At 33.8% G+C, this 24,761-nt stretch overlaps 1 protein-coding gene across 6 annotated transcripts in view; it reads left to right on the top strand.

Annotated features, from left to right (window-relative positions):
* LOC138186730 (uncharacterized) overlaps positions 1–24,761 on the top strand; it is a 205,949-nt gene that overhangs the window by 155,067 nt on the left and 26,121 nt on the right. For 5 of the 6 annotated variants that reach the window (XM_069126862.1, XM_069126869.1, XM_069126895.1 and 2 more), the window contains 2 exons: positions 441–521; positions 23,803–24,133. In XM_069126862.1, coding sequence (XP_068982963.1) covers positions 441–521; positions 23,803–24,133 — 412 coding nt within the window. The remainder of the gene's footprint in view (positions 1–440; positions 522–23,802; positions 24,134–24,761) is intronic. The other variant, XM_069126878.1, reaches the window with a different exon arrangement.

Consider the following 24,761-nt stretch of genomic DNA (forward strand, 5'->3'; position numbering starts at 1 on the left):
TCATCGTATAATATTAATCCCTCGAGCCAAAGCTAATCCATTAATAAGAAACGCGAGAACACGAAAAACAAGGATTAGGAGACGACTTACTAAGGAAGGCAAAAAAGGGAAACCAGAAAAAAGGGGGAAAGGGATCACAAGGAGCTAAGGAAACAACGCGCGAGAAAAGACTCCGGCAAAAAAGTTCTAGATTTCCTGAAAGATATTGTTTCATACTACTTGCGATAAATACGTTCTGTCCAGCTGAGAATTCTCGCTGTGGTCACTAATAACCTTAGAAGGTGCACGAGACCTTAAACACAGTAATTAAAAAAAAGTAAAAAAAAAAAAAACAACGCGCGTACAGAATTCCATTTTCTCTTAAGTCAAGTCTCTAGCGAACCAGATAGATGCCTAGAAATTAGACTCGTGAAGCGGCCTTGTTGTTATTGTGTTGGCAGAGTCGTATCGGGCGGCAATCCCCGGAGCCTCGCTCGTCGTGGCCGACTGTCCCGGCTTCTGCAGTTCAAGCATAACGGAGGGTATCAGTATCGTTTCCAGAATTCAAATAACGAGAACAATACGATATCGTGCAAAAAGAAACAAAAACGAATTAAACCAAAAAAAACCATTAATAATAAAAAAGAGTTAAAGCAAGAGAAGAATGTCGACCGAAAGATCAGAGATTCGAAAGAAGGGGCAGGGGCAAAGATAAAGGGGATAAGACCGGAAGAACGATTAAAACGCCCGGACAGCGAGTGAGAGAGGAAATGATCGCGAAAATGACGATAGACTTACGATACAGAAAGAGATTAAATGTTGAAACGGACGAATGTCATGAGCGAGTAAGAGAGAGAGAGAGAGAGAGAGAGAGTAAGAGAGAGAGAGAGAGAGAGAGTGAGAGAGAGTGGTGCAGTGGGGAATGAAAGTGACATGATGTGAGAACAATTGGTGAACGTGAGAAGAAAGGTTGATACGATAGAAATAGTAGAGTGCGTGCTGTGGATTGAAAAGAATCATTGAAATGCGAAATAGAGAGGTGGATGCTAAAAGACGGAAGAAGAAAGTAATTGGTCGCGTACAGCCAGGCAGGTTACGAATTTCTCGCGCGAAACGCGACACAGTGAAAAAGTATTCGTTCGATGATCGTTTAGAGACGGTACTGTTGCTGAAACCTAATATGAAATAAAATCCGCATCCATGCATTGTGTCATGGTGTCGTGAAATGAGATCGGAGAAATAGAACAACGACGGAGTTTCTGCATGGGTATAAGTAGAATATATGTATTTCATTTGCAACGCTAATATTTCGACGGAAACTCCAATCTGTCTTCCTAGATGGAGAATGACTTGCCAAAGCTTAGCTGAATGTACTTTTTAGGTGAGGATTTATGACATCAAGTGAACTGGGTAAAGATTGAGAAAAATGGTTCTTGCGAATCAACCTTCGCATTAGATCACTTTTCTATTAGACAATATTGCTTATACGAAGAATAATTATATCATATTATGTTATACATATATAGTGTAATATGTATAATATATATATATATATATATACTTTGATTAAGTAAGCAAAGGATATTGAAGTAGGTGAAAACATTATTTTCATTTTGACTATACAGACTGCTTTGCACATTTATAATTTTGTGTGCTTACTAAAGAAGTAACAATTCGTCGTTTTCTGCAATTACTAAATTGCGTAAGTTCCTCTGATTATACACGAGTGGAAAATTTTATCATTGTTCCCCTAAAACTTTCTTAAAATTACCACATAATGTATGATTAAAAAATACACGCAAATTTAATATCTGTAATTTTAAAAGTATTACGTAAAATTTCCTTCTCTACTTTTGAGTAAGTATATCTCATCCAAATGCTATATCTATTTAATTCTAATCGCACAATCTAATCGTACAATGCGCTGAACGAGTGCACATAATTGCACTGAAAAGAACAAATACCCTGATGTCAAAGGAAAATAAAAAATTTCCATATAGAACGTAAAATCTGCAAAATGATGTTATCTGATACCATGTGATCCTCGATTGAGTACAAAAATCTCCATCGGGTCATTCTTCAAAATTGTTGCCCCTCGAAACATTCAACCACTCGATTACTCATCTGTAGTCGACAATGTTAAAAAAAAAAAAAAAAATGGAATAGAGAAAAAAGAAGAGGAAGAAACGCCAGGACCGAGCTAGTCTCTATTCTACTTTCCATCGGCGCGACGCGGTGTTATAACCGAAACTCGCGTTATTCACACGTCAGAAAATTTATGCGTGGCACATGTGTGCGGTCGCACAGGAGGCTTTCACGCACGCAATTCAGAATATTCACGGGTCGTGGCTGGCGGCAGCCTTTGACGACAGGACAAGAGGCTGCAAAGCCAGCAATTACTCTTTGTCGAGGAAGGTATCGGTAAATAGATGTCGACGGTGCAGCGACACGCGCAGAAACGCCTTCCTATCTCGCATACCAGTGATCGATGTACGTTTCCACCCGTCATACTCGCGGATCGATCGTAAAAAAACAAAAGAAAACGCCATTCGATCACCCTCGATAGCTCGACGAAGAAAAAAGAAAATTACGCACGGTCGAAGACGGTTTCTACCGTTTAAACTAGGCTAACGTAACGTCTGCACTGGACAGAACTGAAAGATAAGCACACGGACGGTCGTTAACTTAAGACTAGTTTCACACAGAGATATCGCAATACGCGTATGATAGATATTAATTAAATACTAATGGACATGTATACCAATGACGCAGTGTCGCGATGCTCATTTGATGTATCTTGGAGAGGATATTTTTCGTATGAAGCCAACGGACGAAACGTTAAAACAAACTATGACATTCATACGGTACGCAGCCCGCGATACATCTATCACGACACACGTACACCGCGTGCAACCGATCTAACCTTTCTAAACCGATAACTGACGACGAAGATCGGATACTTGAAAAAGACAATGCTCGCAGTTCTTGCATTTAAACTGTAAATGTTTATGCGAATCCATCATTTTGTGAAAACAACGAAAGAAATCGGACGCTGCTCGAAAATTTGTTTCGCCCTTTAACCCTCGCTCGGTGCGCTCTTGAAATCATCACATGTGGTTGCAACTTTTCAGAAGTTTAAGAAAAGTCGATATTCTTTTGGAAAGTATTTGTCCTGATTGAAATTTTATTAAACATATTAACATTTTACGTTATGGAATTAATAGAGGATCTTTGATTATTTCAGAAACTTTATTTTATTATTTTAGTTTCAATTGTATCTCTCATGCAAGCTTTTTGGTAAATTTATAACTTCTATATTCCTTTAATTTTCACATCAATCGGAAAGAAGTGTTAAGAAGCGCTATTTCTTATAATTCAATTAGTTTTCTATCATTATCATTCTTTCTACCTACGATGTTACGAGAATCAATTTCTTATCGCCATAGTCCGTTTTATCCCACTACATGGTTTTTAGGTTCATATTTGTCGTATTTGTTAGAAACATTTAATGCATAAAAAGGAGTGCCGAGCGGTCTTTTGCTATGTGATAATAAAATTCATGGAAAATATAAAAATACATATAGAATATATAAAAAAGTTTTACTTACATTATAAGATTTTGCTTTAACTGTGTCGTTCATAAATAATTTCAGTTACATTTTATGTAATTGAGAATCATACAATAGTTACATACGAAATGAAATGAAGTAAATTTCGTTTCTCACATATAAAAATCGGTGAATAAAGTCGATGACTGAACACTTGCATCGAAGATTAATTTTATTTGGTATAATTTACTATTACTTGTTATAAAGCTAATTGATTATCTACTTCACAATTATTGTTCGTTTGTTAACAAGAAGTGAATCGGAATTTCATTAAATTGATAAATAAAATAAAATAAAATAAAATAAAAATTTATAAGCGAATATCATCATAGGAAGATCCATTATCTGACTGTTGTTATTTGTACACTATGAGAGAGGAAAGATTTTACCTGTATTATTATTATTCTACATCTGATGTACGAACAATTAGAAGACATTATTTGCCTGTACATAAAAGCCCTGATTAGTGAAAGCAACCGTAAACCGATTTAGATCTCATTTTGTCGTCCCTGTCTAATCTTTAGCGTGGCGCGATCGTGGCATGCGAAATCGGATTGCAAATAATACGCGCACGGAAACTCTTGGTTTATATGGCTCGTGGCAGAATTCAAGTCACATTCCGTACCCCGCTATCGAGCGGTACGAACCGTTTATTGCCGATCCTGGTGCTTCCGATATTGCCAGAGTTGACATATATTTATCATATCGTTTAAATGGAACTGGATTCGCTAGATTTTCTAGAACCGCATTCTTACGACTTACGTCGCGTTCGCGTATATCTACGTCGACAGATTCTTCGAACGAGGCTAAAGCTATTATACTTTTAAATTTAACGCTTGAATAAAATATAATTTAATGTCGTGCATTTAGAATGCATGCTATTAAAGTTTTGAGGCAGCTTCGGAATTATATTAATTTGAAATTTTCTAGATTTTAGAAAGAATAGATTATATTATAAAAAATAACTTGTCCATCTTAGAATATTATTAACTCTCAACTGATACGGTGCGAATCAGATGGCTGATGAATGAGCAGTAAAAAAGTTTAATTATTGATCGGGAAAAAATATCGACTAACAACTAGCCTTGCATTTTAAGGATAGATTCTTTCACATCCTTTTTATGTTTAATTTCAATGATAATAATCTGACAATTTCAGACTTATTACATGTGGCAGTTTCACTTTGAACGGATGACAAATCAATAGAGCATTATTCATAAAGGTGGCGCATGAATAGCTCGATAACTTGGAAATCAACGAGGAACACCGATGTAGTTAATTACTGCTTGTCCTGTGATTCTCGGCAGAGATACGTGACACCTTGGCGCCTTAGTAACCGTGCTTTTAATATTGCTGCCAGTCAAAACGTATTATGCGATGCTCTAGGGTCTTAAATAATGTAAATGTCCCCAATTTGTTGTTCAGTAGAACAACTTCAAAGGCCAAGTTTAATGACTAGAAAAATTTCATTTTTTACGTCAAATATCTAGTAATATGATGTTTATACTTAAAATAAGACTGAAAATAATTTAACGAAGCAACTTAACGGAATTATGGTCACTGAAAAATAGATTTCTGTTAGGAAATATATTATTTCATTATTATTATATGAGTATATAAGAGTATTATATTACTATTATTATGTTATTACATTAGTTGTTACATTTAATATACGATATATATTAGTCTTCTTGCATTTGGATGTGTGTATAACGAATCTGAAAATATTGCACCACATTGCACCAGTAACTTTATGGAAAAACGCGAATGTCTCATTTAAACTTTCACTTCTGCAATTTTAGTTTCATTTTTAAACGAAATTTCTACACATGTTTAATCCAGAAAAAAATATAACATAACTTAACTTCCTGTTTCACGTCACCATTCGAATAAAAATGGAAAATATTAATGGAAAGAAAGATGCGTTTTGATTACAAAATTTTTGGTAGATTTAAGGATTATAAAAGACAGCGATCAGTCGATTATCTCGATATTCCATATTCACCAGCTCATAATTTTATAGAGATATCTTATTATTCGCGAGAAAATCACTACAATAGGATCATTAAGGTCATTCAAAGGATATTCACGGTCATTTGACAGCTATTCAGGATCATTTCGTGATTATTTTAGTCACTTAACATCGCTCAAAAGCACTTTATGGTCATTCAAGAGCATGTCAAAGTCATATGGTTGCTCAGTGTCCTAATTTGAACAATAGATCGAAACCCATATTCTGTCCATAACTATGTGAATTAGACAAGGTATATCGAGAATATAGAATTTCGCTAAATAAAGAATGTAAAATAATGTATGATAAAAAGAATGTTCTATTAATATACAAAATTATAAATCATTGAGAATTGAGAATTTGCTAACATTAAAGGTTGAAAATTTGCCAGAATATTAACAATTTTCTTGCACCTTTTTGAGACATCTACTACTCATCTTGGAATCGGTAACGTTAAGAATTCTTCTATCGGTCGTTTTAGATGAACGTATTAAAAGGACGTCATAGATCAATTGGAGACTGTTTGACATTAGATTTATGCGACATCAGCCCAACGCGTTTAACGTGGGATCGTCAACCACGAAGAGCTAGTGTCCATGAACGTCAAAGCAAAACCGCCTGTGGTTTCCTCGCGATTGACAAAACGGCGGAAGCAGGTATTCCTCGCGTGCTTTCCGATTCGATATTACAACCCCATAGAGATGGCTCGAAACCGACCAACCTCGATCGTTAATTTTCGCCAAATTCCTCCACGTAGAATTGCCTCGCGAGACTAGGTGACGATTGAATAAAAATCTAATTGTAATCGAGTATCGTTTGTAATTTCTATCTTAAATAATTACATGAATAAACTATAATTCCTGCGTGCGTATACGTGTATATAGAAATTGTATTGTATGTAGAAAGTTTATATTTGCAAATAACGAAATAGTAGTTATACGTTTTAAAAATTGAAACTATTAAGCAATGAAGTCTTCAAGAACTATATGTTACTTTATTTGTAATTTATTCGAAGCTATTGTACATTGGATATTCGTCGATCGTAAGTACGAAAATAAAAATAACGGAGTATCGGCTCGAATTGTGGAACACGGAAAGCCTAACTTTTATCCTGTTAATGTATTTTCCACTTCATTCGTGACCGTTCTTTGCGATTTTTTTTTATATTTCGTTCGAAATTGCCGATATAATATTCATAGAAGCAGCTCGGTTAGTCGAGAATTGCGATCAGTATAGTGTTTCGTTATTTTAATAATGTTATTTCAATAACGTTAATAACGAACCAATGAGCAACTACGTTCTAAAAATCTAACAAATTATGTCTTACCTTTAACGCTTTATGTTTATGTTAACCTTTATGTTTAACGCTTTACCTATCGGAACCATATTAAATAAATACAAATGACGCTGCTTTGTATTTAAATAGTAATTCCATATCAACTTGTTCCTTAAGAAAGGAGAAGAAAGGATCCATTAAAAGAAAAAAGGAGCAAGGAAAGAAACTTTTACAATCGTGTAACGAATCCACCATCTTCTAAAGGTGGAAACATTGACTTAATTTCTCCATCCGAACGCAATACTTCTGAAAGCCTTTAAAAGATTACTGCCAAGAGGAATACTTTACGATTTGATCGGTATCTCCGGCTTTTTTCAAACTTCAATGTATTGAAAACCTTATCTATTTAAGAAGATAGAATATTATTTAACAGGCTATCGCAAACAATTCCACATACTTTTGATTATATATTAAAACTAAACCTAAACCTAATCTGAAACTAATTATATAAATAAAAAATTAGATAACAAAAAGTAAACGTTAAGAAAAAAATTTAATTCAATGCTTATTAATAATAAATTCAAGTAACAAAAAATGACAAATAAAGAATTAATAAAAAAGATGAAACTTGGTAGTCACCTGAGTCGTTATCAGTATCTAGTTCATTGTTTGTACTCGATAGTCAATTCCCGTATCACGGTTCAATTTCCGTATCACGGTTCTAGGTTTTGTTTTAATATACCATAAAAAACACTTACAATTGTTTGCAACGTTTTTTTAATGATTTTCTTTTTTCTACTTTTTAAAATATCGATACTGGTACTTACTTGCACACTACACGAATTTCTAAATAAGAATTACAAAATTCAATGCGAGCTTTAAGTTAGGTTTAGGTTTACCTTTAACCAGATAACTGCGGAATTTTGTTTTGGAAATCTCTCATGAATGAGGTACATAAATAAAATCAAACGATGACGAGCATACATGTCAAACGCAAGGCAAATGTACCTATTGTAAATTTTGCAACAAAATTGAAGCAAAATGATGATGGCTTATATTTTTATTCCAAAAGATTAACAATTCATTATTAAACAAATTATTGTTATAAAAAATTACAAAATTGCAACAAAATGCTAAAATTCACAAACAAGAAAAATTTTTTAAAATATAAGAAATTAAGTTGATTTTTTCACACACGGTGGCACACAGTATCGAGCACCAGTACTGTGACTCCTTATGAATTTCATTTTTTGAACAGACGGCACATCTTCGAAATGCATTTGCTTTTAATCATGTAGCTGGTATAAAATTAGTGAAATATTTTTCGATGAGACGTGTAGATTTTACAGTTGAACTCGTGATTGGTCGACTTTCGAAGTTTATGTTCCTTAAATTGCATATTTCTCAATAATTTGTTCAACACATTCGACAAAAAATGTGATCATATGATATTTATCATATTATATTTCAATTGTTATCGGAGAATAGCCGATATACACAGTAAAATATCGATCCAGCTTGTAAGGAAACAAGATTATACCAACAATTCAAGAATACTCGATATAACAGGAGAAAAAGTCAACTGATTTTGTAAAAAGAAATACATTATACCGGGAATAACCGGTATACCAAAGAAAATAATCAAATTTTTCTTCATAAAATACATAGCAGTTTTACTGATATTATAAAGTAAACATACCACTAAATGATATTTGTATTACTTTTTGCTAAAATTTTGACATTTTATAGTAAATGATCATTTTTTATTTTACACGACGAATATACACGTCAAACGTACCGACATTAAATTCTTGTTTGACGCGTGTACTCGTCAAACGTAGTTAACAGATTAATATAGAATTAAAAGTATTTAGAATTAATTACGATACTTTCTGTAAATGATGTTTTACTCTTTTAAATAATCTTTTCCAATATATTGAAGTTTGGAAAGAATCGGAGATACCAATCAGATTGTAAAGTATTACCCGTCAGGGGTAACTCAAGACAGAGGTTAAAAACATGGCAGAATTTTCAACCAAGAAATACTCGAACGTGCTGTTGAACATGGTTCAAGTTTCAACAACAAGGGGAACGTACTACTAGGAACGCGGCTGAAACTCATCCTTTATCGCTGGCATTTAGGATTCCGGCCTAGGTCTATTACAAACGGTTCTAGTCCGCGGTCGACGACAGTCAGTACACCTAATTTGAATAATACCCCGGCGAATATTCTATTCCGCGCTGGCAGACTCGAAGAAACCCATCTTTCACGTTCTAAAATTTTCATACATTTTTCAATCAGCTGTATTACGAACATGATACTATGGAGCCAAAAACTATTATAGTAGAGATATCTCAAAACATTCTTCATTGATGATAATTATTATCAATCGACAGTTTGTTTTGTAATATTCGCCAGTATAATAATAAAATAAATAAATATAAAAGAAAAGAAAATAATAGCTAAACTATAACGGTATAAAATATAGTAGTTACAAAAAGTATTGTCACATCATTGTACGATAATATTGTATTATAACATTGACATATTAATTAATTAAGTTCAATATTAAATTTTGATTCATTTAGTAATATGACTATCAAAATATGACTGCAAGAATGCCGTGTCGAATTTGATAGAAGAACGCTTCATTACAGAATAATGGTACATAAATGTACCTGTTGTAGCCACTGTAAATAAACACGAAAAAGAAATTCTTTATATGTCTCCATAATTAATTTTTCTATGTCATAAATGTGATATCTTATGGCGGAGCTTTTCGACCGTTAAGAGATAATAATTGTTATTAGGCTCCAGGTATACAGTTTTCTAAGTAACTTATATGAGTGTACCTACGCACGTACTAGTATCTTTTGTATCAGATATTTTACGCCATGTTCTTACAGTCACTTATTCCAGAGTATGTGCTGTATTATATTTATGCCCTTGATAAATGCAATTTGTTTTGTAAAATTATGATATTTTTTGTACTAGCTACATTTAAAGTCTCTTTTACCCACCACGGCAATTTTATATTCTTATGGACTCAACTAAAGGAATAGAACCGAAATAGAAATTTTGTTCACTCGTTAAAAATTATAATAAATATTCTATTTTGAATATGTTTTTGCATATTACGTGCATTCTGTAGATTTTCGAACTCTTCAATTTTTCAGAAATTTATAAACGACCGCAATTTAGTTATTATTAATATGTATTGGTAATATCGCTAATAACACTAATCATATAAAATATAATATATAACTAAAAGCAAAGAATTTTTTTCTATATAGAGTGACATCTCAGAAAATTTCGTTCTTTTTCCTCCTCTTGTTTTCAGTTTCCACTGATCGATTAGATGGTGGAAGTAAGATATGGGTTAATTAAAGTGATGAAGCTGCAGCGATATTGAGCAGAGGAAGGATAAGTAGGAAATGTAATAGGGGATGTAGTTTTAGAAAGTAAGGGGAGATACAAATCAATTTGCAGAGTGAATTTTTACGCTAAAGCAAGTGAAGCAAACTTTGAATGGAAGTAATTTTTGTGACACGAGAAGAAATTTAGAATGTTTCTTATAATGGTACTCGTTCTTGTCATCATTTTACTTATTAACTTCTGTATCCTATATTTAAGTGATAACGATAAAATATACCATGCAACAAAGATCTATTTCATCGCAAGTAAAGAATAGTAACTGGAGTTACTTTATTTCTACTATTTATATAAAGAACAAATGTTCATATTTGCAGAATAGATTTATCTCCGATTGTTAAGTGTTTCTAATTCAAATAATTTCTCTTAAATATAACCCAAGTCATCTTCACATTTCCTACATATATTTTTTTATACATAATCTTGTTCGAAGTATTAAATATTAAAAATTAAAATCAAAATTCAATATTTTTTCAACATTTATTTATTAACAGATTGCTGATGATTATGCACGTTCGTATTTTCTCAGACATTGATAAAGAAGTGAAATTTGAGTAAAACTGTATCCCACCTTCTAAAGCTTGCGATACATACATATTTCATTTGTCCTATTTTATATCATTTTCACATTTTTACTCGTCCATTCATATACTTGCCCATTACATACTTCCCTACCTTTATATCTTTGCAATTGACATAAATTAATTAATATTCAGAGTTTACTCGTTAACTATAATTTCTTATTGTACATCCCTGCCTCCAATAATTTCGACAAATGTCTATACCTAACTAATCATGATTTAAATTGATATTTTCAATTTTCACGTTTGAGGATAAAATGCATCGATGCATACAGCGGCTGTAATGTCGTATATTAGCTATGTTATAAATCTTGTGGAAATTAGCAAGAAAATGCATTCCACAAACATTATGATAATTTAGCATAGAACATCTATAGCAACGTCGCGTAATGGGATCGATATCGTAGCGGCAACTATGTCGATGTAAATTCCACCATACCAATTTCGTTCCAGAGATAATTATTATAATATAGTTTTCAAGGGGAACGAACGATGAAATCTGCGAGGTATACTGTTCGTGTCGATTCAACTGGAATTTAAAATCGCTCAGATATCTGGATTAACGTTTTTCTACGATTATCGAAATTAACACTGTCTCTTTCTATTTGCCTTCGAGTGAAAGTACAAATGATTTATTATTATAATACAGTTTTCAAAGGAAACGAACGATAGAATCTGCGAGAAGCACTCTTTGTGCTGATTCAACTGAAATTGAAAATATCTTAGAGATCTGAATTAACGTTTTTCTACAATTATCGAAATTAATACTGTCTCTTCTCATTTGTCTTCGAGTAACAGAAAAAATGACTTATACAATCTAGATATATTTCCCCTATTTATATTCAGAGAATAAACACAGTTAATATAATTAATATAAATAGTAATATAAATTAATTAAGAAAAGTATATTAACTAAGACTGCTACCTCTCCTGTTTTGACTAAAATACTGTGGTCTTTAACATAAATCTCTGAACTCCAGTTTTACCAGAGATATCTTCAGACTTGTAGTGAATTAAGAAAAATACATTTTGTGATTCGTTTCGACGATATTTTAAAATATTTAAAATGTCTTCACTTATTAAGCATAATTTCTCACACATTATATTCTAATCATTTAAAATATACCCAAGTTTCCAAAAGATACCAAATGATCTGTATCTTGGGCTAAAATAACGCAAGTTCCTTTGTTATTAAATAAATGGTCCCAAATTTTAGAGCCATAGTGTACCTAGCTTCATTACGTAAGTAATACAAAAATTCACTCAGTATCGAATTACGCTTGCCCACGGAAGGATCTCGTAAACTGAAATTGGCGCTCTATTCCGACCAAGATAAAGGGTACACTGTCGATAGGGACAATTCAACGACGGCAAACTGTACTATTCGTCGATAGCTCGAGAATGTCCTCGATATTGTTAACCTTATCTTTCCCATCGGTTCGCCATCGGTTCGCCATCGTGAGGGTGGGCATGATTGGAAGAAATCCGACTGGCAGATAGAGAGCAAGCATAGGTAATTCGTTTTCAGAAGTTCAGTGGGAACAGCGATGAGGTAAAATATTCTATTGCCAGTGGTTGGATTGCGTTGTGGCAACTCCGTGCCTCTTCCATGGAATTTACTGCGCGAAGATAATAATTTCGATCTGACTAGAGGGCTAGACCAGTTCGCCCCTATTTTCTTACCCCTTGTAATAAAAGAGTCATGGAATTAGACGTCACTGTTCGCATCCGGCAAAATCGACGATAGGTTTCTCAAAATTCCAGAACATAGGTCGAGAAGATGGATTTAATAGAGCAGAATTGACGCAGTTGACAAAATCTTCCTCGTGAGAAATAAAAACTGAAATATCTCTTCAGCCATGGAAAAGTAGGATTATTCATTCTAGATTCGAGTTAAAAATTGTATTCCTCTAGATTGTCGAATTCTTCGTGGAAATGGTGCTTTATTCAGGTGGAGTTATTCCTGTGGATCGTTGAGTTTTTAAAAATAGCGATTGGCACATACATTTATAGGAAACTTAGGTGTGCAAATATACGCAGAATATATAAACTATGTAAAAATATATAAAATATCCGAAGAAAAGTATTTGTTTGATCTTCATTTATGAATTTGTCTCGAAATTTCCGCTTAAACAAAATCTTTTATAATATTAAATAACATCAATTACCATACACACGCGGGACAGGTTATATAATTACTTTCATAATGTTTAATAATCCAATCCGCAATAACGTACTCATTAAAATGAAAGATTGTTAATTAACGTACTGTTCTGTTAACTGTGAGACGCCATACGCAATTGTATTGTTTTAAGGGTGTACGTTTGCTTAAGAGAAAATATTTAAATTTCATTCTTTAAAAAATCATAATCTTAAAACAGCTGTCTTAATTAACTACGTTAAATGGAGTACCTTACACGAGCTTTGCTAATGAAAAATTGAAGATACATGAAATTTTTACCACGTTTCCGCTGACGGTCAAATAGAATTTTACGTGGAATTCTAATGTTTCATTTTAATTGAGACGTGCAGAATTATGAAGTCTCCTCCGAGAACAGAAACGTAACTAAAAGAAGTTAAGAAACTTTAGCACTCATAATCAGCAGGAATTTGTAATACTGCTCCGTTTTGAATAATTATTGAGATTAACTTCGCTAGATGGTTGTACAAAAGACTTGTAACTTGGTAATTATCAACAACAAAAAGAATAAAACTTATTAAAGTACCAAAAGATGTAAATTTAGTCTGGAATTTCGAAAGGAAATTTTTGTTTCGTTCTTTGTAAGAAGTGATTTACATATCTGGATAGAAAATAATTTTTAAACCATGCTGAAGTATGCGTCGCTTGTACTTACAGAAAAATTGTATTTCCAATGAAATATTTCCTTCCGTGATTTAAAATGCGATTGCGTGAGAAACGCGAACATTCTTTAATGCAAGTTACACAATGCTATTATACAGCTACGAAATTACTGCAAGTTCATTTGCTTCAAAATTACTCGGCTTGGATCTAGCTTCGTACTCATCAATTCGATTTGCCAAATTATGATAATGATGTGGTTGTCATTAATCACTTTGAAACATAATTCTCTGTAAAATACCTATACTGTAAAATCAGTCTGTAAGAAAATGCAAACCAACGCAACATATAAATTCAATAGATTGATTTATATCATGCAAATTGTTAAATTTATGAAACATGTATATCGCTATAAATTTTTTACAATTTATTATACATTGTCAAAAAACCTATCAAGTAATAATTTCATACGAAACATTTAAATCGTTCCAAACGATTAATAAAATCGATATAAAGAAATAAATCGATATAAAGAAAAGATAGACAGACTTACAATTATTATTTCCATCGCTCGCGTCACAGCTCACCTCACAAATTAATATTGGTATAAATTTGTTACCTACCGTATATGAAATTTATACGATACAACGATCACAAGCAATTCCAGCATCGCCAAATAAATTAAAAATTATAAAAAGGATAGCGAAAGATTATCAAAATAAAATAGTTTAACATTAGATTCGCATGAAACTTTAAGAAAATTACTATTCTTTTCCATTTGAGTTGATTAAATTTTACAAAAGCGTCATTATCATAGGATCAAATGAAATTGTAAAGACCGTACAATTTCTCGTTCCAGTTATAGCTTAATTTCAGTCCGGAAACTGTTAAGTAGCCTATTATGGGGAAGAGCGGGGGAGAAGCAAACCAGATGCAACTTTAGATAAAAATTGTTCTTCTTCCTCTCTGCACGTAAAAAAAATTCCTTTTTCATATTTATAATCTGATAACTTTAACGCCTTTATGACGATTATATTGGTCTTAGCAAAATTGAGTTCTATTCTTCCATTAATTACTAATATACATGAAATATATATTGCAATATACATGAAAAAAATATTGGAAGAAAATGATTAATATTTAAATAATTGCTATTATGAAAATGCACGCAGAATATTGTGGATTTCTCGATTTTTAATGGAAAATTTTCAATAAACGAAATGGATTTCATTTCACTTTCTTTAAGCTTCTTTTAGAAAGCTTCGCGAATGGGAAAGGTAGATACATTTGATTTTTATAACGTGATTCTGATTAATTCATCACGGTTTTATCCATATGCAGTAACATTTAACTAGATTCTCGATAATTCATAAACATTTCTTTATTTTCTTATATCGTTTATTTAAATCGATTACTTGAAACGTTTCTGCACATTTTAAATAACGTTATTTTAAGACGCAACTAGAATAAAATTCAAACAATTGCAATTCGCAAATCCGCAATTTATTTCGGCGAATGTGTACTAAATATTATTACACATAAATTTTTTTAAAAAGATCGAAAGAATGATGAAAGAATGACAAACCTAGAACACAAAGAAAGAACATTTGCAATATCGTATGCTTTATGATTTTTACCAACAATAAATTCGATTTATCCATAAACTTTAGACATAAGGACATATCAAAGGCTGTTCTCAAGATTCTAGAAGGTAAATTTTAACAAAGTCTAAATCAAAGAAATTTTACAAATTAACGATAAAAAAAGATGCTACTTTCCATATAGAAAGGGGCGATACAGAACGGAGGAAATTACGTTGATAGTTTCCTCATGATAGTTTCCTGTAATTTCATGTCAAACGCGATGAACACGATATCAATGTGTTTCATTTCATCGTGCGTTTCGTTTCAAAATTATTAGTAAACTGCGAAAATTATTCGAAAACGCTAAAGTGCAAAAGATGCACGTAATATGCAAAAATATATAAAACGGCAAAACTTAATGAAAATCCTCGTTGTATGAAGTTACTCATAACCATTTTTGCCACGAAAGATGCTAAACGAAAAATGTCAAACATTCTCAGTAGATAGAGATAATCAAGAAGAATCCTGCTGTCCACCTGCGAGTAAACCGAAAGTGTAAACACGGGACAGACTGAAAAGTTATAATCTGAAAAATAGCGAACAGTCACGTTCGCACTATAAAGCCGGTCCGTATCCAATAACTATCGACTTCTCTGAGAAAAGAAATTTCCGAAGAGAATGCGGGGGCGGGTGGATGGATAAGCCAGCACGATATTTCGCAGCTGGCTTTAATGAAAATCTTAGCGGAGAAAGGCGGTGGGCGTCGAAGGTGGATTCCGGCCGCTTCCGCAGAAATAAAATTAATCGAGGGCTTACGAGTTCCTTCTTCGGTGCAACTTTCCGCCAGACGTCCGTTCTCTTCCAGCGTTATTCCCACCAGAGATCGAACTTTTCGTTTCCACGAAAAGCTGCAGGTTCGCCGGCTAGACTGCGTCTGACGAATTAATAACACGTCGAGAAACACGTTGCTCGCTTGCCAGTCACATTGTATTTCCCACGGATAAAGGGAAAACGAAGCAAGAGAAAAACGCGATGGCGCAACGCGATACCTACCACAGAGATATAAAGATAGGGTGTATGAGTGAGCTGAAAAACGATATAGAAATCGAATGAGAACTATGTATAGAGGTCGCTTGTGTCCCTGTTTTAATAACGTATGCGCATTCGTATAGTAAATATGTAATCGTAATATTGATTAATAATCGACATTAACGTGCAGTTGACATGTCTGATCAACCAAAAACAGTAGGGATTTATATGCAGCATTCTCTTGCTACTCTTATATCGTAGCCATTTACACGGTAATATATTGCTGTGTTAATTCAACTAGAGGTATCTGTCCGATCGAAAGATGATTCTGAGAAAAATACCTCTTATTATTCAACCAGCTTTTACGCGCAACTTTGTTCGCGTCGACTACCGATATACGAAACAATTTTTAAGCAAAGGAATTTTCATAGATTGCTTGCCTACGTACTTTATATGCTAACAGGTAGATTGTTCTCCGTAACAAAGAATATTAAATTATAAAAAAAAAGTTCGATTTTAGAACAAACACGACGTGAACAATAACTGTGGTTGCTTGACCTTTACCAAGCGTGGGAGCGTACAAGCTATTTCTCAGCTTTTACAAAACTGATCGAAATGAAACATACTCTATTTTCTTTCCTTGCTACTGGGCTATATAACAGAGAAAATCTCATCAAAATCCGTTCAGCAGTTTTTACGTGACGCGACTACAAACGGACAAATAAACAGACAGATAAAAATTCCAAAAATTAGTTTCTTCGACTCCGTAGTTTATGAGCTGTTCCTGGGTGACTGTTTTATTTATTGCTTCTTATTCCACGTACAAACGCAACCCTTCTACCGTTTTATGATATATACAGCATATACAAGCAGGCATCGATTTCACATACGTCAGAAATATAATTGTTATATCTTTAGCTTCAATGTAGGTACGACTTTCTTATTTAATATACATATAAGTAAACTATATTTGCGCTATCTGGAAGCAATGACTTGATTTAAGCGAAAGTTGCAAATACGCCCTTTTGACTTAACACGGCGACGTACGACTCACGCGCTCTATTCTTGTATCTCTATGATACCCTACCTCATACTTATAAAAAATCTCAATGTTCCATTTATTTAGATCTTAAATAGATGGTATGAACAAACGCTAAAAAATAATTAACCGACGTTTATTGATGCTTATATTTTTCTCTACAGAAACGACGTTGAAGATTTTCTAGCATTATTAAGAAATATTTAGAAAGAAAAATTGCACTTGAATTCTATGCTATAGTATTCTAATTAATACGTACATTTTCCAACAAAAAAGACAATTTTTCTGTTTTAACATTTACAGTGATTTCTGCGAGCATTCAATCGTTCTACCTACGAAGTATTATAAAAATCGCTATAATTTGGATACTTTATACGGAGACTAATCGTTAGAGATGAAATCGAATATATTGCACATAATTTTTCGAATCTAACTAGACGATTTCGAATGTAGGTAACGCTTTTACAACACGAAAGTCGATATTGCATTACATATACCTGAGTGTATTGATATATAATTATTCACCATTATTTCATAAATATTTTAATAAATTTAACTACTTTAGAAACAAAATAATTGAATATTACAAATGCAATATAATGCCAATCGAACAGACGGTAGAACAAGTTTGTTGAATGCAGCGAATCTTTTTAATGGAAATTACGGTTCTACCATATTGTACAAAGGAATATTTAGAAGAAGAGCAAAGCGGATAATAGGACTAAGATATTAGTACAAATTATTACAATTGTTAAAAGTTTACTCGGTTGCATACATTTTCATAATCCCTCAATCATTGTTTTTATACGTTGCATTTATTTAAATCAAATTACCTTAAATAACCATTTGTTAAATATGCAAGCGAATGGTAGTATCATGTAACATATAAGAAATAACGTTAATAGTTCATAACTTTTAATTAAATAATATGATATACTATGGTTCATTTTCATTACTGTAATTAAGTTTAGCTCGAATAAACGTATTTACGCGGAATTCTAGTTACATAACAACTACCGATTGTACCAGTCGAGAGTCGAGAGTTGAAACATCTTGTTATATCGTAATCCTAAGCTCTATTGTGATCTAACTTGAAGATCAACCAATCTTGAAAATCAGATTACGATGAGGGAATTACTATCAAGCATGAGAAATCCAGTTCTTTTAAATCCTTTATCAGATAAAGATATACTTGTGATTAAAAAATAATTTAATAACTCGCTTCAAATAGAAAATTGAATCTTCAAGACCTTCGTGATCGTATGATAAGACTTTCGTATGATAAATGATCAATTAACGTTTCATTAGAAAATTTTCTAATTCTTTAACAAACTTTAGGACTGGTTTTATAAACGAAATTTAAACATAATTGTTATTAAATACGAAGCTATAAAAATATAATATCCCCAAGCAATGTTTAATCGTTAGTCGAAATGTCAATATTTAAACATATCGTATAAATTCATAGAATTTCTTTGCGAGTGATGGTATAAAACATCTTTAATTGTAAGAAATCTGGAGATTAACCACACCAACACTCAGTTAATTCCTTCATCAGCTTTATTGCACGATCATAAAAAACGTAAAGATATAACTCAGAAACAAAATGCACGGGCAATAAAGAGTCGATTACGAAAACAGATAATCAGATAACTGTTTTAATCAGTTTTATTGCGCAACCGTAAAAAGCTTAACAACCATAAAACATCCATAAATATAGAACTCAGAACCAAAAAGAAAGGAAGACAAGAAGTCGATTTTGAAATCGGCTTTTAATTTCTAAAGTTAAAAAGGAACAGCAATCTTATCTATACTACGATCCAACACTTTTAACATTGCAAAACTGTCATCTGAAAATTAATAAATCTGTCGAAATTACACAACAGTTGGAAAGGAACTTCTTTATAGAGGCGATTTCAGGGTAGGAAAGATCGATCTCCCGGAATTTAAATCCGACCCCTTAACTACGAGGAACGCGGAAGCCACTTCGAGAGGTTTCTTACTTCGAGCCTCCTCGCCGTGCCACTTGGAAAAATAATTTCAGCGAAATGAAGTCGAGAAAATTGCTTTGATTAAAATATCGAAGATCCAGTTCGAATGAGATGACGGTGGTTACCGCGTCCGGTCAAGGTCAGCCAGGATATTGTGTCAGAAATTGAATGGTGCAGAAAACTTAGCTATCTGCTGGATTCTCGTTCTTAATCTCTCAATCCATTACTTCAGGACAAAGCTGTACAAAATTTATATTATTATAATAAAAACGCGTTTTGAACCCGAAGGACCACAAATGTGTCAAAAATTGACTAGACTGCGGATGTTTATGCAAATTCGTATCCTTATGCATATAATTAATACTGCAGCCTAGGTAGACAATTGTCCTACTACTTAAATATTATAACGGGTACCTACTATATTTTGCATATTTTATATATTCTTGCATATTACTTCCATTCTATGCATTTTTACATATTACATTAATTCCGTGCACTTTTGCATTTTCAAATCGTCGCCCTAGTTCTTAACTGTCCTAACTTCTTTCTTCAGAAAAATGTAATTAACCGATCCACATACGTCTCATTGGTATAAAGAATAAAAATTCATAATGAAGATGATGAAAACTCTACTTAGAAAGCGACAAATATTCAGTTCTTTTTAGTTCTTACTTCACACAATATACAATATTTAAGCTTCGTGAACTACAAACTCAATTCTCTCAGTTTATAAACTAGCGACGACAGAACACTCAAGAACAAGAGCGACGAAATTTCCCATAAATACATAATGAATCCTAGTAGTAGTCTATTAATCGCTAGACTGCGAATTTTTATACAAATTCATATTTTTTACAATATAAGTTAAAAAATAGAATTTCGCCAGAAAAATTGATTTACCTACCAAATATTATTATAGAATGCATTTGCATATTTTATATATCTTTCATGCTATGTACATTCTGTGCAATTTTTTCTCTCCTAATTTTCTATAAACGTATATAGTATATCTGCAGTCTACTGATCACTATTATCTGCCTACCATTTGTACTTCTTCGGTCGTTCACGTTTCTCCTTTCTAACAAACTCCGTTAAATTACAAAACAATTTAATCACGGTGCAATACAGCGTGTTTCCGAAGCACGACGTACCATGGACTAATTCTTCACTACGCCAAGAGAGTGTCCGCTCGGTAAATTGATAGCTTCCACGTTCTATAGGATTTTCCGTGCGCGATCATTAAGGTGCACGAACGGTTGAGAGCGTGACGTCTCTACAAAAAATAAAATTTAAAAAAAGGAACGAAATATTCTCCGCTCCTTTTCCTGTGCTCTGACGTTTCGCGGTCGTACCAGCTGACCCAACTTATATTTCCAACTCTCTCGACCCTGGCAACACGCCTAACGACGCGACCGCTTAATGATCAGAGAGCTGCAGTTCTATACGTTCGAGAAGAAAACCGAAGCCGAAAGCAAGAAAATCGACGTTCTAAAGTACGATCGACACTCAGGAGAATCTCGATCCTACGAACGGGTCAAATTTAACCCGCCGTTAGCTGCAGAGTTCAACGAATCACAAATCGAATCTTCCTCGTTTGCCGTTGACCTTAAACCTTCGGGGCAGGCCCGGAGATTCCTGCGGATAGTTTGCCGAGCTCCCTATTCTCGTGAAAGCTAGGAACGTTTTCTTGATATCGATTGAATTTATACGACTTGCAGTCGGAACAATTTTTAGTGGATTATTGTTGATGTCGGGTGGGCAGTAATTGAGCCTTTCAGAACGCTGATGAACTTCGCTAGATCGAATAGCAATTCGGACGCTCTTCAAAAGTGAATGAGGGGGAATTTAACAACAACTGTGAAGAAACAAATTTTTCTGATTAACACGTTGACTGTCAGCATGGTGTTTGGTGACCCATTTTACTCAATTTTTTGGGACGATTAAAATAAGATAAATTTCATGGACTAAAGTATTTACAACAATGCGAATGGCTTGGATTACGTTATCAGGAAAAAGTGCGCAATGCGGTATAATAAATATCACGGTATGTTTCAATCTATTTAGGCTTTCAGGATAAAATGTATAAAATTCACGTAACAACGCGTTAAAAAAAAGCAATGGTGGCAATCAACGTGTCAGAAAAAGATGGAACGTTAAATAATATGGTGAAATAATATATAACTGCGTGATATAAAAATTCTAAAATATTTCTTAAATTAATGGCTCAATCGTATGCAAAAACAATGAATAAACATCGATATACTAAAAGAAAGTTGAGAAGTTTCGCTTCTTCCCGACTATTTTTACCCATAAATTTATAGGCACACGCGAAAAGAAAGCCTCCGCTGGCTCGACGACAATGAAAGGATGAGGGAATGAAGAGTACGAATGGCTGAAAAGTATAAAAGCGGAGAGGTAAAGTCTAAAGAACACGGAACGCGGACACGCTCCGGGTCAGCAAAAGGAGGAAGAAGGAAAGTCTGCGAATGAGAAATTTCGCTAAAGTACGAAACGAGAGAAATGAAAGAGAAAAGAAAACCTGCACGAACCTGCCTCTTTGTCTGTATATATACAGTCTGGGACAGAAATAAGTGGACAGATACTGCAAATAGGTATCAATGAAATTTAATCGAACTAATGTCATATCTCAGCTTTATTGATTATACGAAGCACTTATTTGCCAAATCTGTTAACTGCACAGAACAGAAAATAGTGAAAATTAATGAAATTGTATAAGATAAGCAAGTGAATACGAGCTGAACAATCAAGTGCTTTGACATTAAAATTTCTAAAATTTAATCAGTTTGTCCTGTGAACCGCCCTGTGCTTGTATATTCTTATAGTATGTATATAAGTTATTTAGCAAATAATTGAAATTAATATTTATATTTTTCTGTATATAAGCCGTATTCAACAAAAACTTTCTTTGTATCTGTTTCCACTACCTGCTCACTTATTTTTGCCTCCAACTGTATCTTGTACGTATGCATGCGTGTGTGGTTAATATAAATGGTTAGAAGCACGTCTGAGTGGTTACACGTGACCTAAATGTGAGAAGAAAAATGTAGGAAAATGGGGGATGATAAGGAATCGCTCAGAAAAATGTACGTCGTCGTTGACCAGAAGTGAGGACATGACAGATAACTCTAACGAATACGTTTAAATACAAGGAACGCACAGTAGAGATGACGTGAATCTCTGTTGCAAAAGACGTTCCAATTTGTTCGGATCTTTTGACATAGATGAGGACAGATTTGTCAAAATATCCTGTCATTATCATGAACGTATCCCATGAATGACGTTTATTTCTGTCAACGATTTGATAAAGCCAGCAAAGTAGGTGAAATATTATATGAATTTTCAATTTGTCATTTTGACTTCATTTTGTGATAAATAACATATAATTAATTATTACGTCTTTAGTAACTTTGATAGATTATGTGAAAAGTATTTGATTTTTACTTTTAAAACTATTTATTGTTCAAAATATTCATCTTTCATCGTAGAATCTAAAATTTGAGAACTAAGGTCTGACAATATCAGTGATAAGTTCTAAAAGTTGTCCTTTATTTTCAAGAATGAAGAAGTGCCATTTTTTTTTTTTTTTATTAACGATCGCAAAGTTAATTCTTAAAGTATCGATGCATAATCAAAAATTATTATTTTCCAATACGAATAGTGACACAAATATATATATCTATCTATATTCTTGAGTAAACTTCTGTCAAATTATTTCTTTCAAAACTGAAGATAAGGGAGATCATAAATTGACCCACAAACACGCTTTCTTCATGACGGAAGACCTAACAAATACCTACCAGTAATCAAGTTCCATCCTACCACATTACGTATGACAAGGCTAAAAACTGACGCCATTGACAAATCTGCTTTTTCCGAAGATGCATTCGGAGCAATCATAAAAAGACAGAAGAATCGCGATTTCCGATTCGCCAGAAATTCCTCATGAATATCTCATGAGACAAACTGTTCAAACCCCGTCTTCTTCTCGAAAGGTTGTTCGCGTTTATTGGCTCCGATAACGCGTAGCCAAATTCGAACCACACGAAAGAGAATCTGGAAAAATTCAGATCTGGCGAATCATAAAGAACACATTGCGATCTCTTCGAATCCCGCACATTTTTCCGAGCGTGTAAAGTAACATGTCGCGTGTATGTGAACTTTCGAATCAGGGTGTGAGCGAACGAGTAGAGAAAGTGACACAGTCGTTGGATCAAGCTGGACGTGAGAGGGAGGATAGAAAGGGAGGAACGAAAGAAGGGAAGAAAGAAAGAAAGGGGCAAGTAAGGAGGAACGAACGAGAGGAGATAAGGGAGGAAATATAGAGAGAGAAAAAAAGAGAGAGAGAGAAAGAGGAGAAAGGCTCCGGCGGGGGCCGCTCGTCCATGAACCGAGGACACTGATCACATCCTCCTTGGACTGATCGGCCCTTTTTCTCGCTTCCTGATCCGTAGGTACGTCTTTACGATAGTCAGCTACCTGATCGGTGTCTTCATATTCGCAACGATCGTCGGCCAGGTTGGAAACGTGATCACCAATCGAAACGCGAATCGACTGGAGTTCGAGAGATTGCTCGACGGCGCCAAGACATATATGAGACATCATAAAGTGCCGGGCGGGATGAAGAGGCGAGTACTCAGGTGGTACGACTACAGCTGGTCGCGAGGAAGAATACAAGGCGGCGGTGACATCAACACCGCCCTTGGTCTACTTCCAGACAAACTGAAGACCGAGCTGGCGCTACATGTGAATCTCTCCGTATTGAAGAAGGTTACCATTTTTCAGGTGAGTTTCTCTTCTCAAGTATTTTATTCTGTGTTGCCGGTGAATGAACGCGACAAGAGATAGTTCTCTGTTTATTCCTAATAGTAAGTAAGAGTAAACGGTTTCAATTTGAGCATGGGAACTGTGATGACGTTCAGAAGCTGAGATGTTCATCCGATTTATTAGATTGCAAAATTTTTCTGATTTATGTAACGTATTTTGAAAATCGTCTTAATGTAGAAATTTGCCTTCATCAGATATAAATGGTGCTCTATCTCAGAGATTTATTAACCATTAAATTATTTGGTTTAATGATGCTTTATATATGAATATTTCATCGTGATCTGATAAGAATATAGAGATAGAAATATTCTATAAAAGATTGCCAATTTCATATTCATTTTGACTAGATCCGAATTTATCGATAGATCAATGATTCGAATAAATAATTCTTGAGTTGTACAACGCTTGATGGTATGACTTTCAATTTCGCTAGAAGTATTTTTAATCAAAACGTTCCACTATAGCGTGAAAGGAACGCGATGATTGCGTGAATTATTGGCAAATTCCCCATTTCTCTTGGAAATAGTAGAAATAATCCTACATAAAGAGGTTGGGTATGCCAGCATGACTATTGATTTGTATTTGA

The sequence above is a fragment of the Bombus flavifrons genome, chromosome 2, assembly GCF_040668555.2.
Source record: "Bombus flavifrons isolate JBK064 chromosome 2, iyBomFlav1_principal, whole genome shotgun sequence".
Taxonomy (NCBI): Eukaryota; Metazoa; Arthropoda; class Insecta; order Hymenoptera; family Apidae; genus Bombus; species Bombus flavifrons.